General features: G+C 36.4%; 1 protein-coding gene and 1 non-coding gene across 4 annotated transcripts in view; both read left to right on the forward strand.

Moving 5' to 3' along the window:
• Trnar-ucg lies at positions 1 to 73 on the forward strand. Its single transcript has one exon. It is a non-coding gene; the product is annotated as a tRNA-Arg (tRNA).
• A 1047-nt stretch (positions 74 to 1120) lies between these two features.
• The window catches only part of LOC124155767 (cholesterol transporter ABCA5-like), a 74464-nt gene continuing 52585 nt past the window's right edge, over positions 1121 to 22999 (forward strand). Inside the window, exons 1-7 of one of the 3 annotated variants that reach the window (XM_046529853.1) lie at positions 1121 to 1387; positions 1496 to 1673; positions 2172 to 2307; positions 13486 to 13848; positions 15481 to 15675; positions 22180 to 22255; positions 22578 to 22731. In XM_046529853.1, coding sequence (XP_046385809.1) covers positions 1639 to 1673; positions 2172 to 2307; positions 13486 to 13848; positions 15481 to 15675; positions 22180 to 22255; positions 22578 to 22731 — 959 coding nt within the window. In that variant the 5' untranslated portion in view covers positions 1121 to 1387; positions 1496 to 1638. Of the gene's footprint in view, positions 1674 to 1842; positions 2308 to 13485; positions 13849 to 15480; positions 15676 to 22179; positions 22256 to 22577; positions 22732 to 22999 lie in introns of all 3 variants that reach the window. The other 2 variants (XM_046529855.1, XM_046529852.1) reach the window with 2 other exon arrangements.

A 22999-nucleotide genomic window follows, 5' to 3' on the forward strand; every position in this document is an offset into this window, starting at 1 on the left:
GACCGTGTGGCCTAATGGATAAGGCGTCGGACTTCGGATCCGAAGATTGCAGGTTCGAGTCCTGTCACGGTCGTTAAATTTTTACATGTCTTGATTACATTCATTTGCAGAAGTTATACCTTTTGTTGTGAGGTCGCACATCTACAATGTTTTGGCGCGGCTTTCTCTATGCCTTGACCTTCTGCAGCCACTGATTCACTTAGGTTAAATAGAGCCATCATCCTTGACATTTTGGGCGTTGCCCTTTCACGGGTGGGCTTTTCTCAGGATTTATTTTTACTTTTATGTGAAAATGAGATTTTTGGCCTTTGGAAGCGGCTCTCATTCCGGGACATTGTGATTTAGGAGAAAGCATTCGACGAGCGAGTTTTTGCGACTCATTTTTAACAGGCAGTATTTTACAGGGAGTAATTCATAGACCAGAGGCGTGCATATTAGTAATGAAACAACATATTATGAAAATGCACTCTTACCGGTACTAATTCCGGTCACCACTAGAACACCTAACAATATTTCTTCAAACACTATTATTTCATACAATCGTATTTTCATTCAGAAGGGCACTTACTCAACAGAATATACAATCAATGAATTTTACTATTTTTTATGCTACTGCAACATGCATTGAATGATTTTAAAATATTTTTAGAAAGCGTTTTTTTCACCACCTTAAGGAACAATTGTTACATTATTAATCTTTATAGCTGCTCAATCACTTAGCTACAATACGTCTCAGATTGAGGTATTACCCCCTATTTTTTTAAATTCCATCTCGGAATTAGCACTAAAGTACTAAATGCCTGCTTAAAATTAAGGCCGCTCCGTCATTCCAACGCGGCCTTACAAAGAATTACCTCTCTGTTCATGAGTAATTTAAACTCAGAGGAGGCACTACCATCGAAATAATTCTATGAATATTGGATTAATTCGGCAAAAACTGGTGCGTTGCTAATGTCTGTCGAAAGTACTTCTTTACTGCCGACATCTATTCTTAATCTTTTTATGCCGAGCCATTAAACTGCGCCATTCCCAACAAAGCCGAGCCGTTTTTGCGGGGGCGAAAAAAAGCAGCAGATCGCATGGGGGCGGGGGTAGTGCTCAGTCTGCGCGGAAACCCACCCTGGAAGAAGAGAGGGGGCTTATCGTGCACGTACTGAATCTTACGTTGTGGCACCTGATGTACAACAATCATGTGATAAGAGCGCGGATTTTAGTGCGTTTAATTACGATTTCATGATCGCCATATTCGTCACTTTTTTCGTGTGAGCCATGAAAAACCGGAAATATCTCCCGGCATATGAAGGCGCATGATTGCTATGTCGCTCTTCACTGCGTATCTCAGACCTCATTCTTGCTCTTTTTGGGTTGGCGACTCGGTACCTGAGAGGTTACGCATCACATGTTTATCACAGATCCTGTAATATTGCGCTGAATTTTACGGTATTTGGTTACTTAAATAATTCTACCATTGAATATTCGTTGTGTATGACTTCAGGAAAGCGATCAATAACAAAGCTGCTGTGAATCGATAGTATGAAACAGCTGAAGACCGTAGTGCGCGTATGTGTTAATGTATCAATGGCTGTGAGATTTCTGCTAGTTGAGCAATGAGGAAAATGAAAATGCACAAAATCAAGAATGATAATTCGAGTCCATGCAGGAAATAATTTTCTGTAAGTATTAATAGTATGACGTTTTGATAATCATTGTGATTTATTCCTATAAGTGGACGTCTATTCGCTTAATGGGTTAATGATAAATCTATTGTTATCCATGTTTAACCCTTAAGAATTAGTTTTGCTGTTCTTGTTACATTATTCTATACAGAGATTTTTTTCGTAGAGTGCAGAATAGGTGATTTTCGTTATCTGGATAAGTTAGCAGCCCAGCGTTCGATATCTAATCGTGACATTCCCGGGATTTGAACTCTTTTTTTTCTCTGCGAGTGTGTTTAAGCGCATCATTTAGTTGGCTTCTGTGAATTTACTGTCAGCCACCGAGCACAGTAATACAGCGCCTGCTAGGCGCTTTTTAGGTTTCGATGGGAATCGTAGTTTAATAGAAATACAAATATCATGTGTGTCAAATACATTGGAATATCTTCTTGGTGGTTGATTAGAATCGTGTGTGTGTGCGGTGAATCCTTTGTGCCCGAAGCTTTATCATTTCAGGACAATATTGGATAAGGAGGTAAAAATAAGTGCCTTCAAGATGGTTGAAAGATCCTCAGTATTCACGTCTCAGCTGAAAGCTATGATAATTCGGAACATTCTTCTGAAGAAGCGTGAGAAAAGAAAGACTTTGGCTGTAAGTACTCCAGCAGTTTTCTTTTTGTCTTTTATTTTAGGTGTAAATGTTTCTCAGTTTTAATTTCCTAAATTAATTGCTGTTGATCCATAGTATTTTCATTTTTACTACTTTGAGACACAAAATGTTGAGGTTTTTATCGCAAGTATGGCATCTTGTGATCAGAATTTCATCATCTCGGGCTCTGGTTTTTCTCGGCTTATAAATTCCCCTGTAATAAATCATTCGTTGTTGTGGATGTCATTGCACCTAAACCAAGCGTCTTATTTTCAACCTCGTCGCCAGCCCAGTCGTGAAGTATCCTTTAAGATTTTTTATGATTCGGATGTTAAACTTTGGAATGCATTCGATGCGGGCAGATTTATTTTCAATCTCCATCCAGTCGGGGTAGATGTTAGTTTGCTTTGTGAAAGTTTAGCCTTTTTCTGGAATTAATTGTAGCGTAAGCTGTTGAAATCATGGATGCTGGTACTTCCAGTTTTATTTGCAATATTTGTAAACTTAAAGAGCCTCACTCAGCCTCGATGTTGAATGCAACTTCAATACATTACCTTTGTATACGAGCTAGTGCATTGGAAGAATTTCGTCGACCCATTCACACAACGATGAGTTTTTGTAGAATAAAATATTCTTCTACCATTTGTTAAGGAAGTTTGACTCTGTGATGTAGGCTCATGCACATGTATTGAGGTCATAATCAATATAATTTTTTGAAGGATACACATGTACAGAATTGACCTAGCCTGCAGAGAAATGTGTAGCAGTCGTTATGATGATGGCCAAAATTTACTACTGCATCTTTTGTCATAAATTTACATAATTCAGTTATATGCAGGCTTACCATTTGTACCAGATGACTCAGTGTTGGGCACATTAAGCATGACACCAAATAGTTTTAAATTGACTCTTGCTGGCAACAAGCTGATGTCAATTCTCATTAACTGACTCCAAACTTTCTGTGTGTGTATGTTTTCAAAATGTAGATGAACTACCTATCTATTACTTTGTATGCCAAAGAAATTAATTTTCTCTTTGCATCACCTTTAAATTGGTGAGAATTAAAAGGAAAATAGGTACCCATGCTAAAATTCAAGCAATGAATATACTTTCATGTGTGTGCATATGGTATGTGAATAGTGGGACATAAGTATTTTCTATTTATGTTTGTGGGTGTTAGATTTTAATCTGTATGAGTTGCCTCCTCTCAATCATCAGGGAACCATGGTGGGTCTTTAACAGTTCTTTAATAATCATCATTAAAGGTTAATTGGTTGTGAGTTTTATGGTAGGCTTTAATTTTCTTTTTCTTATTTTTTTTCCTTTTTGAAGGAAGGACGAGGTTATCAGAGTGTCTCATGATAGGTTTTATATTTTTAGGTATAATAAAGGCACTAGGTAAGTGTTTTTACAAGTCTCTGCAGAACACTGGAAGGACAAGGAAAATTAGATTTATTTGATATTCATGATAGGTTATCATAATGATTGAGTGGTTTCCTAAGGGCCTCAGTGGTGACGTGGTCAAAGGGTCATAACCGACACTTCCTTAAAAAAATAGGGAAAGAGCACGTTTTGATGAGCAAGTTCTAGCAGCAGTTCAGTTTACAATTTAAAGCCGCAGTCATTTCATTTCCTCTGATGTTTGGGTGAACATACGTACAATTTTATTTTTGCCTGCCTTAGAAGCTTGCAATATTTTAACACTCATAGCAAGTATGGGCTAGAAATTTTATTGAGTAAAATTTCTGTGTAACATGGACTTAATTATTTTTACGTTAAGGAACACTCACTTATGAAACACTGAGGCACACAGGACAGTCAGGAAAAATGTATAACACTGGTTGCATATTAGGGTAAGTAGATCGACATCAAGGGTATTTTAAGAGCAGCTGAAGTTAGAAAGAAAGACACTAACCTAAGATGCTTCACTATAAATAAAAACTAAAAATGTAAATATTAACTTGGAAAACAGGGATAACTCATAAAAAATATTCCTATCAAGATACACTGGACTATATGTAATTATGTAGTGGCCTCAAAAGCATTGGGCAGCAAATAGCTAATTGTAGATGTTCCAACAAGTGACTGAAAGATGATGCCCTTATTATTGTGACCTTCTTTCATGATGCCATTAACAACATCTAGGTTTCACTTGCGTAAGTATTTCAAACCCTGAATAAATTAGTTTTTAGTTAAAACATTCATATTTTTTTTAAGAAATCTTCAACGAAATTGGCAATCATTCATCGCGAGTGAATTTTCTATAATGTGTAATCTATGAGGCTCATAGGAGATTAAGTATTCAAAGGAGTTGTGCTTTAGAGAAGTTGAAACCTTCCTAATTTTACTATCTTATGTGCATTTACCACCATGCGATTCACTAGTGCATTGAAAGAAGCATAACATTAAGGATAAAATGTTTCGGAAAAATTTAATTTATATATTTCACTGTTGAATTAGCATAGTCACATAGCCCTTCCACCAATAGGCATACGTTTTCAGTGTTGTTTGTCATATGACTCTCACGTTATTACAATTGTGTAAACAATTCTATTTTAAACAAAATTGAGTCACTACGGCTGAATGAACACCATGGATACTCATACTCACTCATGGAAAAGTTTGGAAGTAATTGTGGGTAGCACTTGTGTGATTTGAAATAGCAATCAGAGATCTGACCAGCATTTGATGAAAACAGCATTGGCTATATTTTGCCACACAGAGTAGCATAGGTGCCCAAGGGCACACCTCTAAATCTACCTTCTGATAATTATCCTGCCAGTTTCCATGGTAAATGCTCATTCATAAAAGGCTGTGGCCAGAAAAATTATCTTGAGGGGGAGTCATTTGGAGAGGGTGCCCTAAACAGTATGTCTCCTTAACATTTCAGTGAGTATTTGCCCTTTGGCCCCTCAGCATTCAATTGCTGTGATTCATTACCCAGCACTTCAGCCACAGCCCTCCTTATTTGGGGGTATTTGTTTAAATACAGTGGCCATAACTCTTAGAAAAGCCATATTCAAGCAGGCGGCATTCTTATGGTAGTGTTTGTTGTTCTGACGCACATGTTCACCCCAGAGCAGTGTTTGTTTCATCTTTCTGTGATATTTAATGCTATAATAAATAACTTACAGTTAGTGCAGGTGTTTTCGGTGATAATAGTACATTGGTTTCACCTCAAAATGGGTAATTAAAAACATTCTTGACAAATTACTTTCAAAATACCCTGAATTTCTTACTGGAAATATTTGTTGTACAAATATTTGCATTCATGTTATCATCAGTGTTTTATAAGTTTTGTTTTGAGTAGTACTCCAAAAAATAGTGGTATGTAGGGTGATCAAAATCGCACTTACCACAGCTGGATACTTATGATTGTCTTGTGAAACATGTATTACTCGTGTTACAAATTTCTAATTTTCTCGTTGCTCTCAAATCATCTATTTATACCTTTATTTTCACCCTGGCCTGATGGCATTCCTCCTAGTATTATAATAGCTTCATCCAACTTAATTGCTCCTCCATTGACTGATATCATCAATCTCTCATTCAGCTCTGGTGTCTTTCCCTCTGCCCTAAAGCTGGCCAGGGTAATTCCAATTCCCAAGAAAGGCTGCCCTTCAGAGTCTATTAATTACAGACCTATTTCCATTCTATCAACATTTTCAAAGATCTTTGAAAAACTCTTCCATCATAGATTAATTAAGTACCTCCAGAGATTAATTTAATTTCTGACTCTCAGCATGGTTTTAGAGCTGGCCGGTCCACTAATTCTGCTATTTTCGAGTTCCTAAATAATGTTATTCTTGGACTGAACAATAAACATCACATTTTAGGCATCTCTTTTGACTTCAAAAACGCTTTTAACAGTGTGGATCATGAAGTTCTCAAGTCCAAACTTCAGTGCTTGGGAATCACTAATAACTCTTATAATTGGATATCATCATTCCTTAGTGACAGATCGTAGTTTGTGAGTTACACTCATCGATCACTTGCAGGAGTGGTGGAAATTAAATCCAGTCCCTTGAAAGTACCAGTTGGAGTACCTCAAGGTTCTATCCTTGGTCCTCTACTGTTTCTTCTCTTCATTAATGATCTTCCTAAACACTTCTCATATTGCTCCACTGTTATGTATGCTGACGATACTTCTAATCTCTTATCCGCTAGTACTTTACCCCTCTTGGATCATTTGGCCTCGACTACAAAAGATGAGATGTTGCAGTGGTGCCACCTTAACAGAATGGTTCTGACTGAGGCTAAAACCACTTGTATTCTCTTTCGTAACAAGTTCTCTCATGAGATTCCTACTCTGCCTCCTCATTCGGATTTCTCCACCTTCCACCGTGAAATTATTAGGTCTACAGCTTGATGACACTCTTGACTGGTCAACTCATGTTTTTGAAATTAATAAGAAACTTTCAGTAGGTATTTATATGATAAGGAAACTCTCTCCTCTTGTTTCTATATATGTTCTAAAAGCTGTGTACTTTGCCAAAGTACACTCACTATTGTCATATGGTATCATGTTTTGGGGTAACTCCTCTACTGCAGCTAAAGCCTTTTCTTTACAGAAACAAGCCATTAAGGCAATCTGTAAAGTTCCTATACGAACAAGTGGTCGGCCACTTTTTGTGTCCCTCAAGATCCTCACACTTCCATGTGTTTACATTCTCTCATGTGCCATGTTTGTGAAGTGCCATCCGTATTACTTCCGTGTTAACTCTGATTTTCACAGTCACAACACTAGATCAAAAAGTGACATTCACAGTTATCTGTATTCATTTACACAATGCCAGAAGGGACCATATCACTCTATTGCTGCAATCTACAATAGACTACCCTCTGATATGAAAACCCTTCCCTCAATAAAGGTTTTTAAGAATAGATTGAGAAACTTGCTATGTAACAAAGGTTATTATAGTGTCCAAGAATTTTTTAATGACATTTTATAAATGTTATTAGTGTTCAAGAATTTTTTTTTTAATATTTGTAAGCTGAGTTTTGTGATTCTTTTATGTCTCTCTGTATCTTGACGAAACCCATGGAGAATTTGTATCCCTACGGTGTTAAAATAAAAAAAAATAATTAAAAAAAAAATACCTAACATCCTAAATCGGCAGTTTCAGATGCTTCAAATTTAGAATAGAAGAGGACTAGTATGATTATTTTGGGATTCCTTAAGAAAATGGGATGCTATTATTACAGTAAAAAAATAGTGTAGCTTCACAGTTTTCGGTAGAGTCCATGAGTGACATTATATCAAAACAGTTATGCAATGCTAACATTTTTTCAATTGCTTTGAAAAGGGATAATATATATGTACGTAGTAGTAATTGGTAGTGAAGATGAAAGAGAGTAAAAAAGTAAAATAGTTGCTGCTAGAATAATTCAGGGCTCATACTGGGAAATAAAAACTGGAACTGGACATCACAGAAATATGAGGGAAATTTGATTGTCATCAGGGTCAGGACACAGCATAGGTGTAGAAAAGAGATGAAAATCTAGGTTGAATATGTGAAGCATTGCTTCTTTCTAGAGGCACGTTCAGTGTTTTGTTGCACCACTGGTGGGGCAGGATGAGGTAGTGCTGACTTGGCACTTCTTAACTATATTTCTACTACCATATGACTTTTTTTTACTACTACTTGACTTTATTACTACTACTTGACTTTATTACTACTACTCGACTTTATTTCACAGTATATCTAGCTGCATTTTTCCATAATATCCCTAAATACACCTGATTTCTCATTGTGTTAAAGTCATTGGACTGGACATTAGGGAAATAGAAAAAAGGAACTTGAGATGAACCCCTGTAATTTCATGCATTTGAATTTGAAGGAATTTTTTTTTTATTCAGACATTCCTCTTTATGGCAGTTTTGCTTAACCAGACAACATATCTTCCATGATTAAAATTCCATATTCTCTACAAGTTCATAACCCAATCCCCAATCGCCACCTGTTCTGATCAAATACATCTCCCGCACCCAACCTCCTATCAATTTCTTTTCCTACTCTCTCCCTTCATGACTTCTTGGGTCTTCACTGCCACCGCTTCGATTTTGAGTTTTCATCAAGTTTATTTTTAAGCCTCATGTCCTATATTTCTCCAATAGGATCCTACGCATGTAGATTATATCTTCAATATCCTGTGCGTTCATGATCTCGTTGTTGGCCATAAAAGATTGAAAGTATTCTATTATCATTCAGGGGTAACACTATCTTTCCACATTTTTCGTCTCTAAAACTTACGTTAGTCCTTGCATGTTTGAAATAATATCGGAAAAAAGGAGCTTTCATGAATAACTCCATTGGAGGTAGTGAAGAGCTTTTAAGTATTTGAACCAATATTAGTAGAAAATTTATTATTTCCATATGCCTGTTTTCACATTCTATTTATAGGTCCACTTACTCCAGCTATTTGGTGAACTTTCCACTGCATCTGATCACATTAAAAAAATCATAAATATTGAAGTGTAATATAATTACTGAATAATGTTCATCAATTCTAATAGTAACAATGCTACCAGTTTGACCCATATCACTTGCACCCCAAGTTTGCAGATTACTAAAAAAACCTCCGATTTCTTCATTTTATCTTATGCGTCGTTCACTTTGCTAATAAGTGACCTGATGCAATCGGTGTATTAATAATGTATATGTTAAATTTTCAGTGTTCACTAAGCAAATATTCTTATATTTCATGGTTCCCCTGTAAAAACCATTGTAACACATTAGCTTGGGAGATTTAAAAAATAATTTTTGCCATGTTGGAATGTCTTATTTAACTAATATTTATAACTTCCACCACATCGTGCCTCAAATTATACATGATAATAACTGTAATTTTTCAACTTTAAACTTTGCCCATGAGAGACCTAGGCATATCTACAGTGGGTGCCATGGCACCCTTATATGAACTCCAAGGTGTGGGAAGGTAGTATTGAGAACCCAACTAGTTAGATAGTATAAAATGGAAACTTGAGTCCAAAAAAATCCAAATAAGAATTTTTTCTCATGGCATGTCAAATTACATACATAAAAGCATAGAAAAAAATTTTATTTACAATTTTTTATTATATTCATTGAGACACTTCATAGTGAAATATACTGGAGGTTAAATTGATTTTGGGGCACTCTTAAAGACTTGAAACACACTGGAAAAAATCTGAAACATGCCTTTGCATGAAGTCCCTTGTAACAGATTGAATGGCCATTTATTGTTTGAAATCTTCCTTGAAGGATAGTGAGACATGTTAATTCCACCAGGGGGAAGTCATCTGTCTGCATCGAGACTTGTTTTTCCGAAATCTGTATTTTTCTTAACTCAGTCAACATATAAAAAACTTTTTGTTTTCAAATTTTTGTTCCTAGCACATTGTGTTACACGTTCCATGTGCCCAACTGGCTGACTGTGTCTTACGGAGCAGTAGACTAAAACCTTAATTGTTTCTCTAATTTTTGCTTTCACTCACACAATATGTTACCTGTGATGTCATTCTTTGCCTTATTTTTAACCAAATATTTTTTATTGTGGCAATATTTGCACTCTTTGATGCTCTATACATTAATTCCTCATCCAGAAATAATGTAGATTCAACATATGTTGGAATTTGCTTTGCAATCGGACCTCCATTACTGATTAATATTGTAAATTGAGGGTTTACTATACTGATACTGGCTGAGGGTGATGGCAGTCTATATAATTCATTGCCCCATTCCATTGAATTTTTTTTACATTCAGTTGAAGGCAGATGTTTTTTCGGTAAAAATCTAAGCTACATCACTGACTGCCCTGCAGTTTTCTAGTGTCAGTCAAAATAATAAAACCTATTTAGCTGGAATAGTAAGAATGAATTGGTGTCAAATTGAAATTAAAAGATTCAACTCTATATGTTTTTAGCCATCTTTTTTTAGTTATGACAACATAACCCAAGAAGACTTAACTAGTATATTTCTATGGTAAAGCAAGTATTACATGATATTGTGCATGTAATTTCACTAAATTAAATGAGTTGTCTGCTTTAATTGCTTAAGGGCATTTTTTTATCTTGATGGTAGATTGTTCAACATTGGTATAAAATTTTATCTTTAAAGAGAAAATGTTAAACTAGCAAGAAAGTGCTTTTAAATATCTATAAATGCTACATAAAATTGTATGCTGAAAAAAGTTTTTAGCAGGCATTTATATGTCAGTGCAACATAAGTATGTATCTTGATTATGTTGTTGTATGGTGTTGAGATGACAATGTAGCACAGAGGACAGTTCTTTCTCTTCTTTCTTTTTCATGCCATGCTATTGCTCTCTTGCTGTATTATAAAAGTAGGTATCTTGGAATCCATTAAACCTGTATCAGTTATCTTCAAGTTGCTAAGTACACCCAATGGGATCCATTAGCCAGATGGCTGGGTCCGAAAGATATCACCCTAATGTCAACAGAGATCCACAATTTTGTATCCATCAGCCATCATGGTTTATGCCTCATATAGTGTGCTCTGCAAACCACGGATTAGTGTGTTTTTAAAAGTTTCACTTCTGAATTGCCTATATGATTTTACTAACTTTAGAATTATAATTAATGATCAAGGAACAATGCAATAATGTATGTTGCAATCGTTTCTACTATCGCCTATTATTAGGACAGGGTCAGCAACCTTGTCGGCTATTGTGAGTCTAAGTTTATGAAACGTAAGGGTATATTTAAGATGCGTCTGCCAGCCTATTGACTTAGGTATACATATATGAGAAATGACAGGGAGATAAAAATATTGACTGAGTCAATGAAAATGGTCAATGTCAGGGAAACTAGGTTATGTTCTAGGAAACACTCCAAAGGTGCCGCAAAAAGATGAAAATCATGGTTGAAGGAATCGTGTTGCCACGTTCGAGGGGTGAGGTAGGCTTTATGTTGTCATCCTGGCTGGCTGGTGTGGGGTAGTGCTGACTTGCTACTTTATTTCTGGTGCAAGGAATACTGATTAAATTTATTTTACTATGCCCCTTGCTGCATTAATCCAAAATCCTTATATATGGCTGCTTTGCCATTGATATCAAGTCAGGGAATTAAAAAAAATCAGGGAGGAAATCAGGAAAAAGTCAGGAAGATTGAAAATGGAAAACCTGATTTACACTTGTATAGTGAAAATTTCCCCGTATAAATTTATTTATTGTGTCGTGCTTTTATGTTTTCATCAATGGCTTCATTTCATTCAGACAAGCACACAATTTTATTTAGTTTTTCTTCGACAGATTGGGCAAAAAATGCAGAAACTCTCAAACATAAACATTTGATCACTAATCCTTGTTCGCAGTTGTAGTCCATATTCTTTTCCAAGTGGCCTAAGGAGAATAATGTACCCTACATTCACATCCTGCCATCATCTTGTAATCTCATTGTCCCTGTTTGAACTGTACAATGACAAGTAATAACTCAATCACTGTTCCTTTTTATGAAAAATTATTTTTTTTAATTACATTTAAAAAATTTATGAGGCCTTACATTAAAATTACTCGCATATAATGTGTACTTGATGTATTATGAATATCTTTATATTAATTTAATGAAATTATGTGGAAAATTGAGTTTTTGAACTTATTTGATGAGATCAATCAATGAGATTTCGTAAGACATCATGTTTCTTCTTTTGTTCAGTTTTATTTTCCTACTCGAGACCAATTTACATTGGGCTGCAGGGTTGAATTTCTTTTGAGGATTTAGTTTTTAATAAGTATACATTGATTGGGTAATCCTTTTTCAGCATGTATCATTGAATGACATTGCATATTTTGAAGCAGAATAATTTTTTAATGGTGGGATGATAGGCTAAAATTTAAATAATGAATGTTTGTCATGTGGCTTATCATCAGCAATAAAATCTTTAGTCTAATTATTTCATGGAAAGCTAAGACTTTTTCCATGGTAAAAATAAGCATTTCATAATTCTATGATGTCTGAGTGAAAGTGTGCTTGCATGTGTGTGTATTTGGACTTTCCCTTTGTGATAGCTTGTTGTGAAAATAATTTTATCCTCATAGTCAAAATTGATTTACATATATGCAATAGTTTATGGGGTAAATGTTTCCATCACATGATGCTGGAAGCCATGGAAATAGTGTCTGATAAAAGGATTATTCAACTTCTCACAAAGGAAACAAGGTCAGGAGAGAGTTCAGGGAAGCCATATCAATGTTTCACCAATCAATAACTATTAATGTATTCTTGATAATCAATGTGTTTTACATTGTTTTTTCATTCAATAAATTTTGATTTGTTACAAAACCTTACAGTTTTGTGAATTAGGAATGAGATGCTCGTAGATGATTGAAGATGTTTAAATTTTCAGTCATTGAATTTTCACTCAACATGTTTTCTGTGAATGTTTAATCATATGGTATTAATATTTGATTGAGAACCAAGTCATAATTTGGAACGTCGGCTTTCGCAGCAAGATTCATTGGTGTTGACGGCTTTCAGAAGCAGCAGCGAATTGCGCTTTGTCACGCGAGATTTTGCGGCCATTGCAGGTCGCATCATCAGGCAATGAATGAGGGATAAGAGAATAATTTTGTTGATTTTTTCAATTTGAAATGTTGCAATTTGTATCAATTCAGACTTATCTATATTCAAGTCAAGGAAATTGTTATTACTCAGGTCAGTAAAGTTTGAATAACCTGTTTACATTTATTTGACAAATCATCCAAAGTATGGGATATAATAATAATGTTCGTATCATCTATGGATAAAACCTGTGTAGAACCATATAATATATGTTGAAAACTATCTGCAAGATCATTTCCATAAGGAAGAAACAAGACAGGCCTAAGAACAGTCTTTGAGGGATGCCTCATGGTGGGACTTTACCCTAAAAAAAATAAGGACCTTTTATTTCTTTAAAAATTAGCATGACTATATTGATTTAAAATGGCATGGAAAGTGCTGATAGTATCACAAGGTTTTGAATTTCAATGTTTCCTCTTTAATATAACTTACCTCAGTTATCACTGAAGTGATTGAACGCTTGGGTAAACATGGTCTTCCGTTGTCAGATGGTCAAGACTGCATCAATAAACGTTGTCTGCAGTCATTGTGTTAGGCAGTGCATGATGATATTCATTAGAATTATTTGTGGTTTCATGCTTCTGTATTCATCTGACTTAAACCCTTTTCTTCTCTTTCAGGAGATTCTTCTTCCACTTTATTTTCTCGGCATCCTCATATTGATAAAATTGATAATACCTAATCCTAATTTCCCTGTGATGGATGTGCCCCGGGGGGAAGCAAGACTCTTCGAGCACTTCAGCAAGTTCAAAAATCATACGTTAGCCATTGTGCCAAATTCAACAGACACGCAGGCTTTCATGGAGCAGGTCAACAACCTCTGGCAAACAATGCACAAAGAGCCAGGTGTTCAACCAATCTCGTTCATCTTCTTCGAAACCCCGGAGGAATTAAGCCGTGCATATTGGGCTGAACCTACTTCCATTCCAATTGCTGTGATTTTTTCATCAGAACCTACGGAGCATGGGAAATTGGATTATGAAGTAAGCTGATAGAGAAGCTAAAAATTGTGTTATTATGACTCAAATTTTTTTATTTGGATATTTTAATATATTCATGATTATATTCTATATACAGCAGACTCCCGATTATCCAGATGCATTTTATCCGGGTTGCGGATTATCCGTGCATAAGTTCACTGTCTTTCAAAGTATTCCGCGATCTTTATTTTTTTTTTATCGGACAAAAAAGCACCAAGATATTTGCATTCTTTAACTACGATACTACTCCAGGCTAATTGTTTCCATTAGAATCCCCTTCTTAAAGTGAAATTGTTTTATCTATTTGCTGACACGGAATGTTTCAAGTTTACATTGATGTCTGCTCTAGCATTGTAGATGGCCATCAGCGGTGGAAAAAACTCTTGATTAATTTTAGAAGATTCTTCAATGGTTAATCATTCGTAAAGTCAGAGAAATTTTAACTATGATCTCCGATTGTATATTTTATAGCGCTAACATGCAATTATTGCCGTGGCATTGCATGCGGTTGAATACGGCCCGTGGGAACCAGAGGTTTCGTCACACTCGGGCATGTTTACACCGTTACCAGTCTAGGCCAAACTGCATAGGAATGGAATAGTAGAAGTGAAAGCAGGGGGGAAGAGGAAGTAGAGATAGCATGAGTCATAGCCAGGCACTCCCCTACGTAGACAATTTGCCTTAAGCCCTGGTTTTCCATAACCACTACTGCGTGATGGTGTAATTGCACACCCGTTGCCTTAACGGGAGCTCCGTGCTGCTCTTTTCCAAGCATCATGGTGCAGGATCGGGCTCAGTGATTATGGATCCGCGTCCCGCAGCAGTTGCATCCCGGGCAACTTGTGCGAGACGGGACTACTCAGCATGGTGCCTGTCAGTGTAGTTTCCAACATCATGCAGTGGTTTCGAAGTGGATTTGTGCAAACCGTGCTTTTCTGAATCTGTGACCTCGCAGCCACGGGTGCTTGGTTTTCGGAGACCAGGTATTACATGCAGCAGTAGAAATACGAGCTCAATCACGTTATCACCGCGAAAAAGATCAAGGTCGGGAGGACAAAGCTCAGAACGATTTTGGAAAGCAATCTATAGTAATAGACAATGTGCATAAGCAATAATAGATTGTTTGCTTTACGTAAATTATGAAAATTACAAGAAATAAAAGTAAAGATTGGATTATCCATGTTTTACGATTATTCATGCGTCCTCTCCCCATCATTACCCTGGATAATCGGGAGTGTACTATACTTATATTATACACATTCATGCAGTGGTGGATCCAGGTTAAGGACATGGGGGAGGACTAAGTGGGGGACCTGACCGTTTTCCAGGCTCTCCTCTATATGTATATTCAACGACGCAAGAAAATTACCATTTTATCTAGTGTAAATTGGATATCCCAGAGGGGGCTATATCCCCCCTAGCCCCTCTCTGCATCCACTACTGCATTCATGAGTTCTTCAGAGCCTTTGTTTGCAGATGGGTTAGTGTTTACTTTAAGGGAAACACCATTGGGAATAGAAGCACTTCTTAAGAGTGGTTTTGACTGTTACATTGTATTATTATTGTGGCGATGAGGTTGTTTCATTGAATTGTGCATTATCTCCTTAAAGTTAAAGCTATTATTTTCCATTACAGATTCGCACAAATCCAACTTTCAATTCTACCCCGCCTACTGAAGAACTCTTTGCCTCACCAGCAGTATGTAGGCAAGGAACTGGTCACTGGAGTGGAGTTATCCCTATTGAAACTGGGAATAGCTGTCCAGTTAATAAGTATTATTATTCAGGGTTTGTTGCTGTTCAGGCTCTTCTGGACTACACAAAAATTCGGGTCAGTCTTTTTCAATTTATGTTATTTTTGAGTGCCTAATTGAATTAGTTTCTCACCGGAATGAAATATGTACCATAAACTCATAGTTGAATGATTCCATTGCTTCACAAAGCATGTAGTTAAGTTTGGTTATTGGAATTTGTTCTTTCATACTTTCTGGGAGAAAGTATATCAACAAAGTTTGACTCAGCAGCAATTATGTGTCTGTGCCTCTGAACTCAAGTGTATAAAATCACTATAAACTATGTTTGAGAGGAGAGATGCATCAAACCAATGTTACAATTATTGATCAATTGATGATTATAACCTTTTATTTACATTTTCTCTGAGGCTCTCACAAAATGTGTGAAAATCTGGATACTGTAAAAAGTTGGAAATTCAAAATATTTCAATATCATAGGACACAAAAATGGTGCAAACAGAGATAAAATGCAAAATCTATGGATGCAATAATTAGATTCTATGTAAAGCTGATGTGAGGAAAAAGCCAGCAAAGACTATTTTGCATATTGTCGGACTAAAATTTGAAACATAATATAATAGCCATTACAATATGCACTGCATCTTTTTCTTTTTCCCCGTAAAATTATCATTCAGTATGAGGCTGTTTTCATCTTAATTTGTTCATATGCATCAGATATGGGCCTCAAATCATTCTAGGTTAGCAAGATACAGGAAAAATTATACAATAAGGTAATCAAACTGCAGAATTTTTATTTAATCTATGAAGTTACTATCCTATGTGATCTTGGGTTTTTATGATTTTGTCTGGGAAAAGTCTGTAATTTAATTTTTATGCATTGGTGGACTATATTTTGTAACCAATTTTTAAATTTTATGCCTTCAATGATAGATGCAGATAATATAGTGCACTAAATAGTTACAAAGAAAAACACAGGTTTCAATTTTTCTGGCATTCCAAAGTAGTCTTGGGAATGTTTTTGACAGACTGGCATCTTCATCACCTGGGGTATTACTTTATTCTGAACGGAGTCTGTTAAAAACACTCCCAGAACTGTGTCTTTTATATTGTATTTTTGTTTTGTTGAACTTTTGAGTGTATTGCATCATCAGTTATGTGGTATGCTTCCTTGATTAGTTAGTTCATATGAGCTCTATTCCATACAGGAATGTATTGTGAATCTAAATTATTTTAATCAGGGCAAATAACATTCATTGCAGCTCAAATGCATCTGATATCAAGGAAACCAGAATTTTTCTATGAAATAATTATCTGACAGATATTTTAATCACAAATTAATACAGTAAAACTTTGATTTTACGCAGTTGGAGGGACCGAAATATGGGCACTGTGTAAAATCAAAGTGTGTAAAATCAAGAGTTGGTATTGAGGAGGAGTATAGTTTTCAGGATAACACTTGCTCATTATTGCTCGGAAAATGAAGCCTAATAATCTTATTTACTCAAAAGCAACACCACAGATGACGTGTTACCTTAAGAGAAACAACGTTGCATTCCTGAACAGTGTTTCCCATGGTTGAACAAAATGGTTGAAATGCCAGCATTTCGGGCACTAAGATTACTTCTGTTACCCAGGAGAAATTTCGGAATGGTGATACTAAATGGTCGCAGAGAAGCTAATTTTCAAAAATATTCTCATTAAAAGCAGTTTTCAGGATATCCGTTTAACCACCTGCAGACAAACAAAGATTGGAGATTGAAGAAATGAGATACCTGAGGATAGTCATCCAAATTAACCCCATTAACAGGGAGCAAAATTTTGCTAACACATCACAAAGGCTTTACACCCTGTGGACCTGGGTTCAAGTCCTGGCAGTAGCAGAGACTCATCAGAGTTGGCCCTATCCCCACTTGAGTCCAATGTGGAGGGCACTTCCAGTGCACCACTCTGTCCATCAGATGGGAAGTTAAGTCCTGGTCCCTTTTGAGCTTATCATTACAACCTGGCTAATGCCAACATAGGGTTCCTATCCCCCCAGCCCTTACTTCATGGCGCTAATGACCCCAGTTGTTGGTTACCTCCAAATAGCATACCATAGATAATACGGAGCACACAGGACCCGGGATATTCAGATTTTTCCGGTGCTAAGATCACTTTTTTTAAGTGAGCTATTTAAATGACCGCGCAACTGCCCTCATGCCGCCCGTGATGAATAAAAAATTACTAATAGTCCTGAAAAATTTTCCTTCTTTGTAATTTATGCGCATTAAAAAAGCATTTCCCCATGAAATTTTAGCATTAGTAGATTGACTCTACCGGGAATAGCTTCTCTGTCGGCACTCTTCCGCGAATTCAGCGCCGGGACCTTCGACTCACAAGCCGTGTGACTCAGCTTCACGTAATATTTTGCTTCCCCATATCTGATAACAACACCGGACAATTTTTGTATTTCGATTTAATGGTAATAAGCCATTCCTGAGTTTGAAGGGACTGCCTTATCACTCACGTTTTGAATTTGACTTCAATGATTACATGACGATTGACGACACGAGTTATTCTCAGAGGGCATTAACTCCCGTTCCGTTAAAACGCTTCCCACCTAGCGGAGTTAAGCTAATAGCTATTCAAGTTCCAACCATGGTTAATTTAATCCCTCCGACAATGAGATACAAGTTGAGTCGGTTCTGTCAAGCGCGCAGCGCAAGCAATTCTCCCTCGCCTCCACTTGTCCCGCAGATGTGGGGTTAGCCTGGGAATGAGACAATGCATGCTGCTTTTACCATCGTGTTGAATCACCATCGACTTACGTCCATACTAGAAGTACGACTATCCTTTTTGGATCACCTTGGAAGCCAAAATTTTGGCACGAGAGTATTTTTAACGACTCATTTCGCCGTTATATTTCGCTGGGGCGACGGAAAACATAGCGTTGGCAAAATTCTAGAAAGCCTTGCGTTACGGATAGATATTCCGTAGCTCATAATTCTGGATATAAACAGCGTCGATCAATAAGTCGAATAATAAACGAAAGGTGATAATGTTAATATCTCCAGCGATCATGTCTTAATCAAAAGTAGTTACGCATACACGGCGATTGCCGTGTGTTTTAGGTTTCGATATCCTTCTAAGGCGAATAGGGGTGTTAACCTCAAACGAAATTACCCATTTAAGTAGATGCTAACGGTGAGTTTTGGCTAACAATTCACATTGGTGAAAAATTTTCTGCAATAGGTGCATTACATTTTCTTTGGTGCTCCGTTGAAATTTGTGCGTCTTTGAAACGGCCAGTTTCGGCGGGAAGTCAGGCTCGAATGGCTGTGACGTCACACACAGCTACTTCACTGACTGCACGCTTTCGGTGAACGCCGTTATCCGTGCCGTGCTTGAATTTGTGGATGCCGTGGTGAGAAATGCCTTCGGATTGTGGCTTTGTAAGGGCTAATTATACTACCCCACCTAAAATGAGTGCTCTGATGCTCATTTTTTATCATGAATAAGAAGAGGTCAAGACAAGAAAAAAATCTAAATACGCAGTAATGACATTTTTAGCGCTCCGGAAATTCAAGGAGTCAAGCAGGCAAGTTAGTAGTCAATGCATATTAATTATTATAGCACTGTTAAATATGTTAATCGTACTTATGAGTATATTTTCCATCAAATATTTAATTTTGTTACGATTTACTCAGCCCTGGCTTCCATTTTTATTCGAATTATCCCCTAGTAAACGCTGAAATGGTTCTCGAGGGGTACTTTTCATATTATAACACAAATCCCTGTCACGCAATGCTCGTTTTTTAGTTTTAAAGGCTTTTGATAATTTATAGCCTATAAAAACTTAGGTGACATAAGGAAACTATTATCATAAAATAATCACTTTTGTTCGTCTCAGATCTGTCTGAATCATGATATGGAATGGCGAATTATAGTAAATATTTATTATTGTGAATGTTACTGTAAGGCCCCTTGCACACGCACCGATTTTTGACGGCCGGTAAAATACCGGCCGACATTTTACCGGCCGTCCAAAACCGGCCGATATTTTACCGGTGAAGCGCTGCTTGCACACACGCTGGATTTTCACAGGTCAAAAGATAAGTTGCTTGGTTGTTGAGCTGGCGCAGGGGATCCGCAGTGGCATTGGCCGGTAGCTAACCGACTTTTTACCGGTGCCGGTGCGCGGTCGGTCAGTGTGCAAGCTCCCATACCCTTCCATTGTTCACCATTGGAATGTTGACGGCCGTCCAAAATCGGCGTGTGCTATGGGTCTAAGGGTTGATAACTATTTCAGCGCTGCCAGAAAAGAATACGGCGATTCAGCAGTTTGCTATATCCAACTTAAAAGAGAATAATATATACACTATGAAAAGGAGAGTTTGTCCTGAGCACAAAATCAGAAGAAACCACAGGAAAAATAATTTTTGTCACTTATTCTTCCGCCATACCCAGAACCCAGAGGAACAAAATTTACAAATTCATTTGGTTCACAAGGTACTAAATATTTGATAACATTACATTTTTATATTATTATACTCACTCCATGTCAAAGCTTGATTTATTGGATCAGAGGGCTTTTGAATTTGAATTTCAAAACATTCAATTATATACTGTACATTGCTGTAATTGGCTTAAAAGACAATGGTAGATCAAGTTTGTTATGCTTCGGAAAGAATATTAATTTTTTTAAGCAATGTGAAATAAGAGGTAAAGTTGCGTGGATAGTAGAAAAACTCTTGTCTTACTGATTTGTAATTGGTCTCCTAATCTCTCCAAGCTGTCATTTAATTGAATTTTGATGATGGTGATGAAAATGTCTCTAGTGGCAATCTTAAATATTCCAGAGGGCAAATCAATGACGTACATTGGATCATTAGGTATTCCTAAGTACCTCTAGGGGTAGCTTCATTATTAAGTCAGTTATATTACTGTTTTCACCAACTCCAAAACTCTCGGCTGAGAATGTGCTCGAGAATATTTCATCAATAAACATTATGTTTGGTTACTGTGTGTCAATCTTTGGTGTATTAAAAATCTAAGACTATGTTAGCATCAATTAACTTCGGTGATCATTGAATAGTAGCATAAACATTGTTCTTAATCTTTCGTAAATTATTTCCATTCAAATAACTTAAATTAAAATTGTTTTCGTCCGTTCGACTTATTTGGGAAGACCGCAAGTAAAACAATATCACGTAAACTGACGTTGTGATGCTGGCATCTAGTATAAATTTAACACTAACATTAAAAGAATCTTCACAGCAATAATAAGATGTCTTGCCGTTGATATTTTTGGTCATCTCGCATTGCTGCAGTTAACCATTTCCTTCGCACACGAGAATTAAGAGGCACAGTAATAAAACGTTTTCCCGGATTTCTTATTGTGGTAGGATTACAAAGCGGTAGAAAGCAATATATATATACGCCTTCTTCCTAATTTCCTCCATTTTCACCCTCGTTGTTTCTTCTCTGACGCAGGATCACAGGTTTTTCGACCGGGTTGACGGCTTCCGCGAGAAGTTCGCTGTGTGTGACGTCAGCATGCCTTCGGCAACCTTCGTGCGCTCTCGGAGCGTTTGAGCCGGCCCTCGGATTCCACACTTTTCGCCTAGCCTTTTTAGGATTAAATTTTTGAATAGAAAAGCGCTGAAACTGTCGCCGGTATCCCCTCGGTGTGTACTTTCATTTAAGACAGTAAAAAAAAATTGGTGAACAACCCTATTTGAACTAAGAGCGACATTCCCGTTCGTAATGGAGCCTGAAATAGTACTGAGAGGGCTCACGGGGAAGCAATAATTAGATTCGCGATGTTTTTAGTTTCACGCTCAACAGCGCGACGTCATTTCAACCGTTCCTGTATTCATTTTTGCAACCCATTGAGACGAAATAATAACCTAACTTCATATTGCTCCAGTCGGATTTTCAAAACAAGCCGAAAGACAACTGCGTAAAATCAAGATTAGCGACCTCTTAGGGGATGGGGTTATGCTGCGCAAAATCGAAAAACTGCGTAAAATCAAGAAAAGATTTAAAATCGAAGTTTCACCATTGCAATTCCCTATGCTTACCGGCCGGACTTGAGTGCCGCTGCGTAAAAACGAGACTTGATGTAAAATCGAAGTGCGTAAAATCGAAGTTTTACTGTATTCGAAAAAGCAAAATCATTGGTTAATTCTGTTTTTTATTTTATTTGCTTGGCTTCCTCTCTTGAGTAATGCATGTTTAAGGATAGTTTGTCTTTTAAATTGACACTTATTGCTTTTTGTCAATAACTGAGATGGATTTTATCAACAATTATATGCTGACAAACTATTAATGTAGAAGTACCAAGAGCATAGTTTCCTGTAAAATACAATCTACAATAGATTCGTCTCTTTTCTAGTGTTTGTTTGCAATATCTGGAGAAATATTTGTGTGTGCGTGACTTATGGAAAAGCTTCATGTTTAAGTGGATAGTTACTTGTTAAGTGCTACCAATGATTTTATATTTAGTTTCAGCATTTCTGCTAAGTATGCTCTTCATTTAATCATTTACAAATTTTTCTTCAGATTAGTAATTCTTATTTCATTCATTTTATGATATTTAGTTGGATTCAGACCGTACTGATATAGAAGTACCTGATATTCAGTTGGAGCTATTACCTAAGGAAGCATATACTGGAGGTAATTAGTTTTATTTATCCAGTGTTAAGTTAAGCTATGTATATTGTTTTTAGTCAAGTAATTTATGTAAATTCCTGGCTGGTTGGCATTGTTGAACATTGACTTTGAATGCCATTTCATTGATTAATTTTAATTAGCCATATTTGAATGATATTTTTCTATGAATTTTGTTATAATTTTATACTATAATTTTCCCTGGAAACTATTATTAATAGAGTGTTATATGTCAAAGGAGAATATTAATTGGGCATAATTATCTTAGAGCAGATTCATTGTATCCTAATATGTTTACCATCGTCATTTCGTAAATGTCTATTCACAGGTTGGATGGTGGCATTTCGTGTTGTGATACCACTTTATATGGTCATGGCTCTATCCCAGTTCATTACATACCTTTTAATTTTGATTGTTGGTGAAAAAGAGAACAAAATCAAAGAAGGAATGAAAATAATGGGACTGCGAGACTCAGTTTTCTGGTGAGGATTTCAATGATTTGCACTACTCGTTTGTTGTAGCATTTATGCCTTCATCTTTCTTGTAATAACCTGTATGATGATATAGTAAAGATTCATCACCTTTTTCTACTTGTTTTACGTTTTTTATTTATAGATAACGTTATTTTTATTTTATTAGAATAATTTGAAAAAACACTTTGCTTTTTATTACTTTTTGAATTATTTTGTAATGAAACAATATATTTAATTTGGCTGAGACTAATGTATTGTCATGCCTTTAAATGCTAAT

This window comes from Ischnura elegans, chromosome 3 (assembly GCF_921293095.1).
Source record: "Ischnura elegans chromosome 3, ioIscEleg1.1, whole genome shotgun sequence".
In the NCBI taxonomy this organism is placed as follows: domain Eukaryota; kingdom Metazoa; phylum Arthropoda; class Insecta; order Odonata; family Coenagrionidae; genus Ischnura; species Ischnura elegans.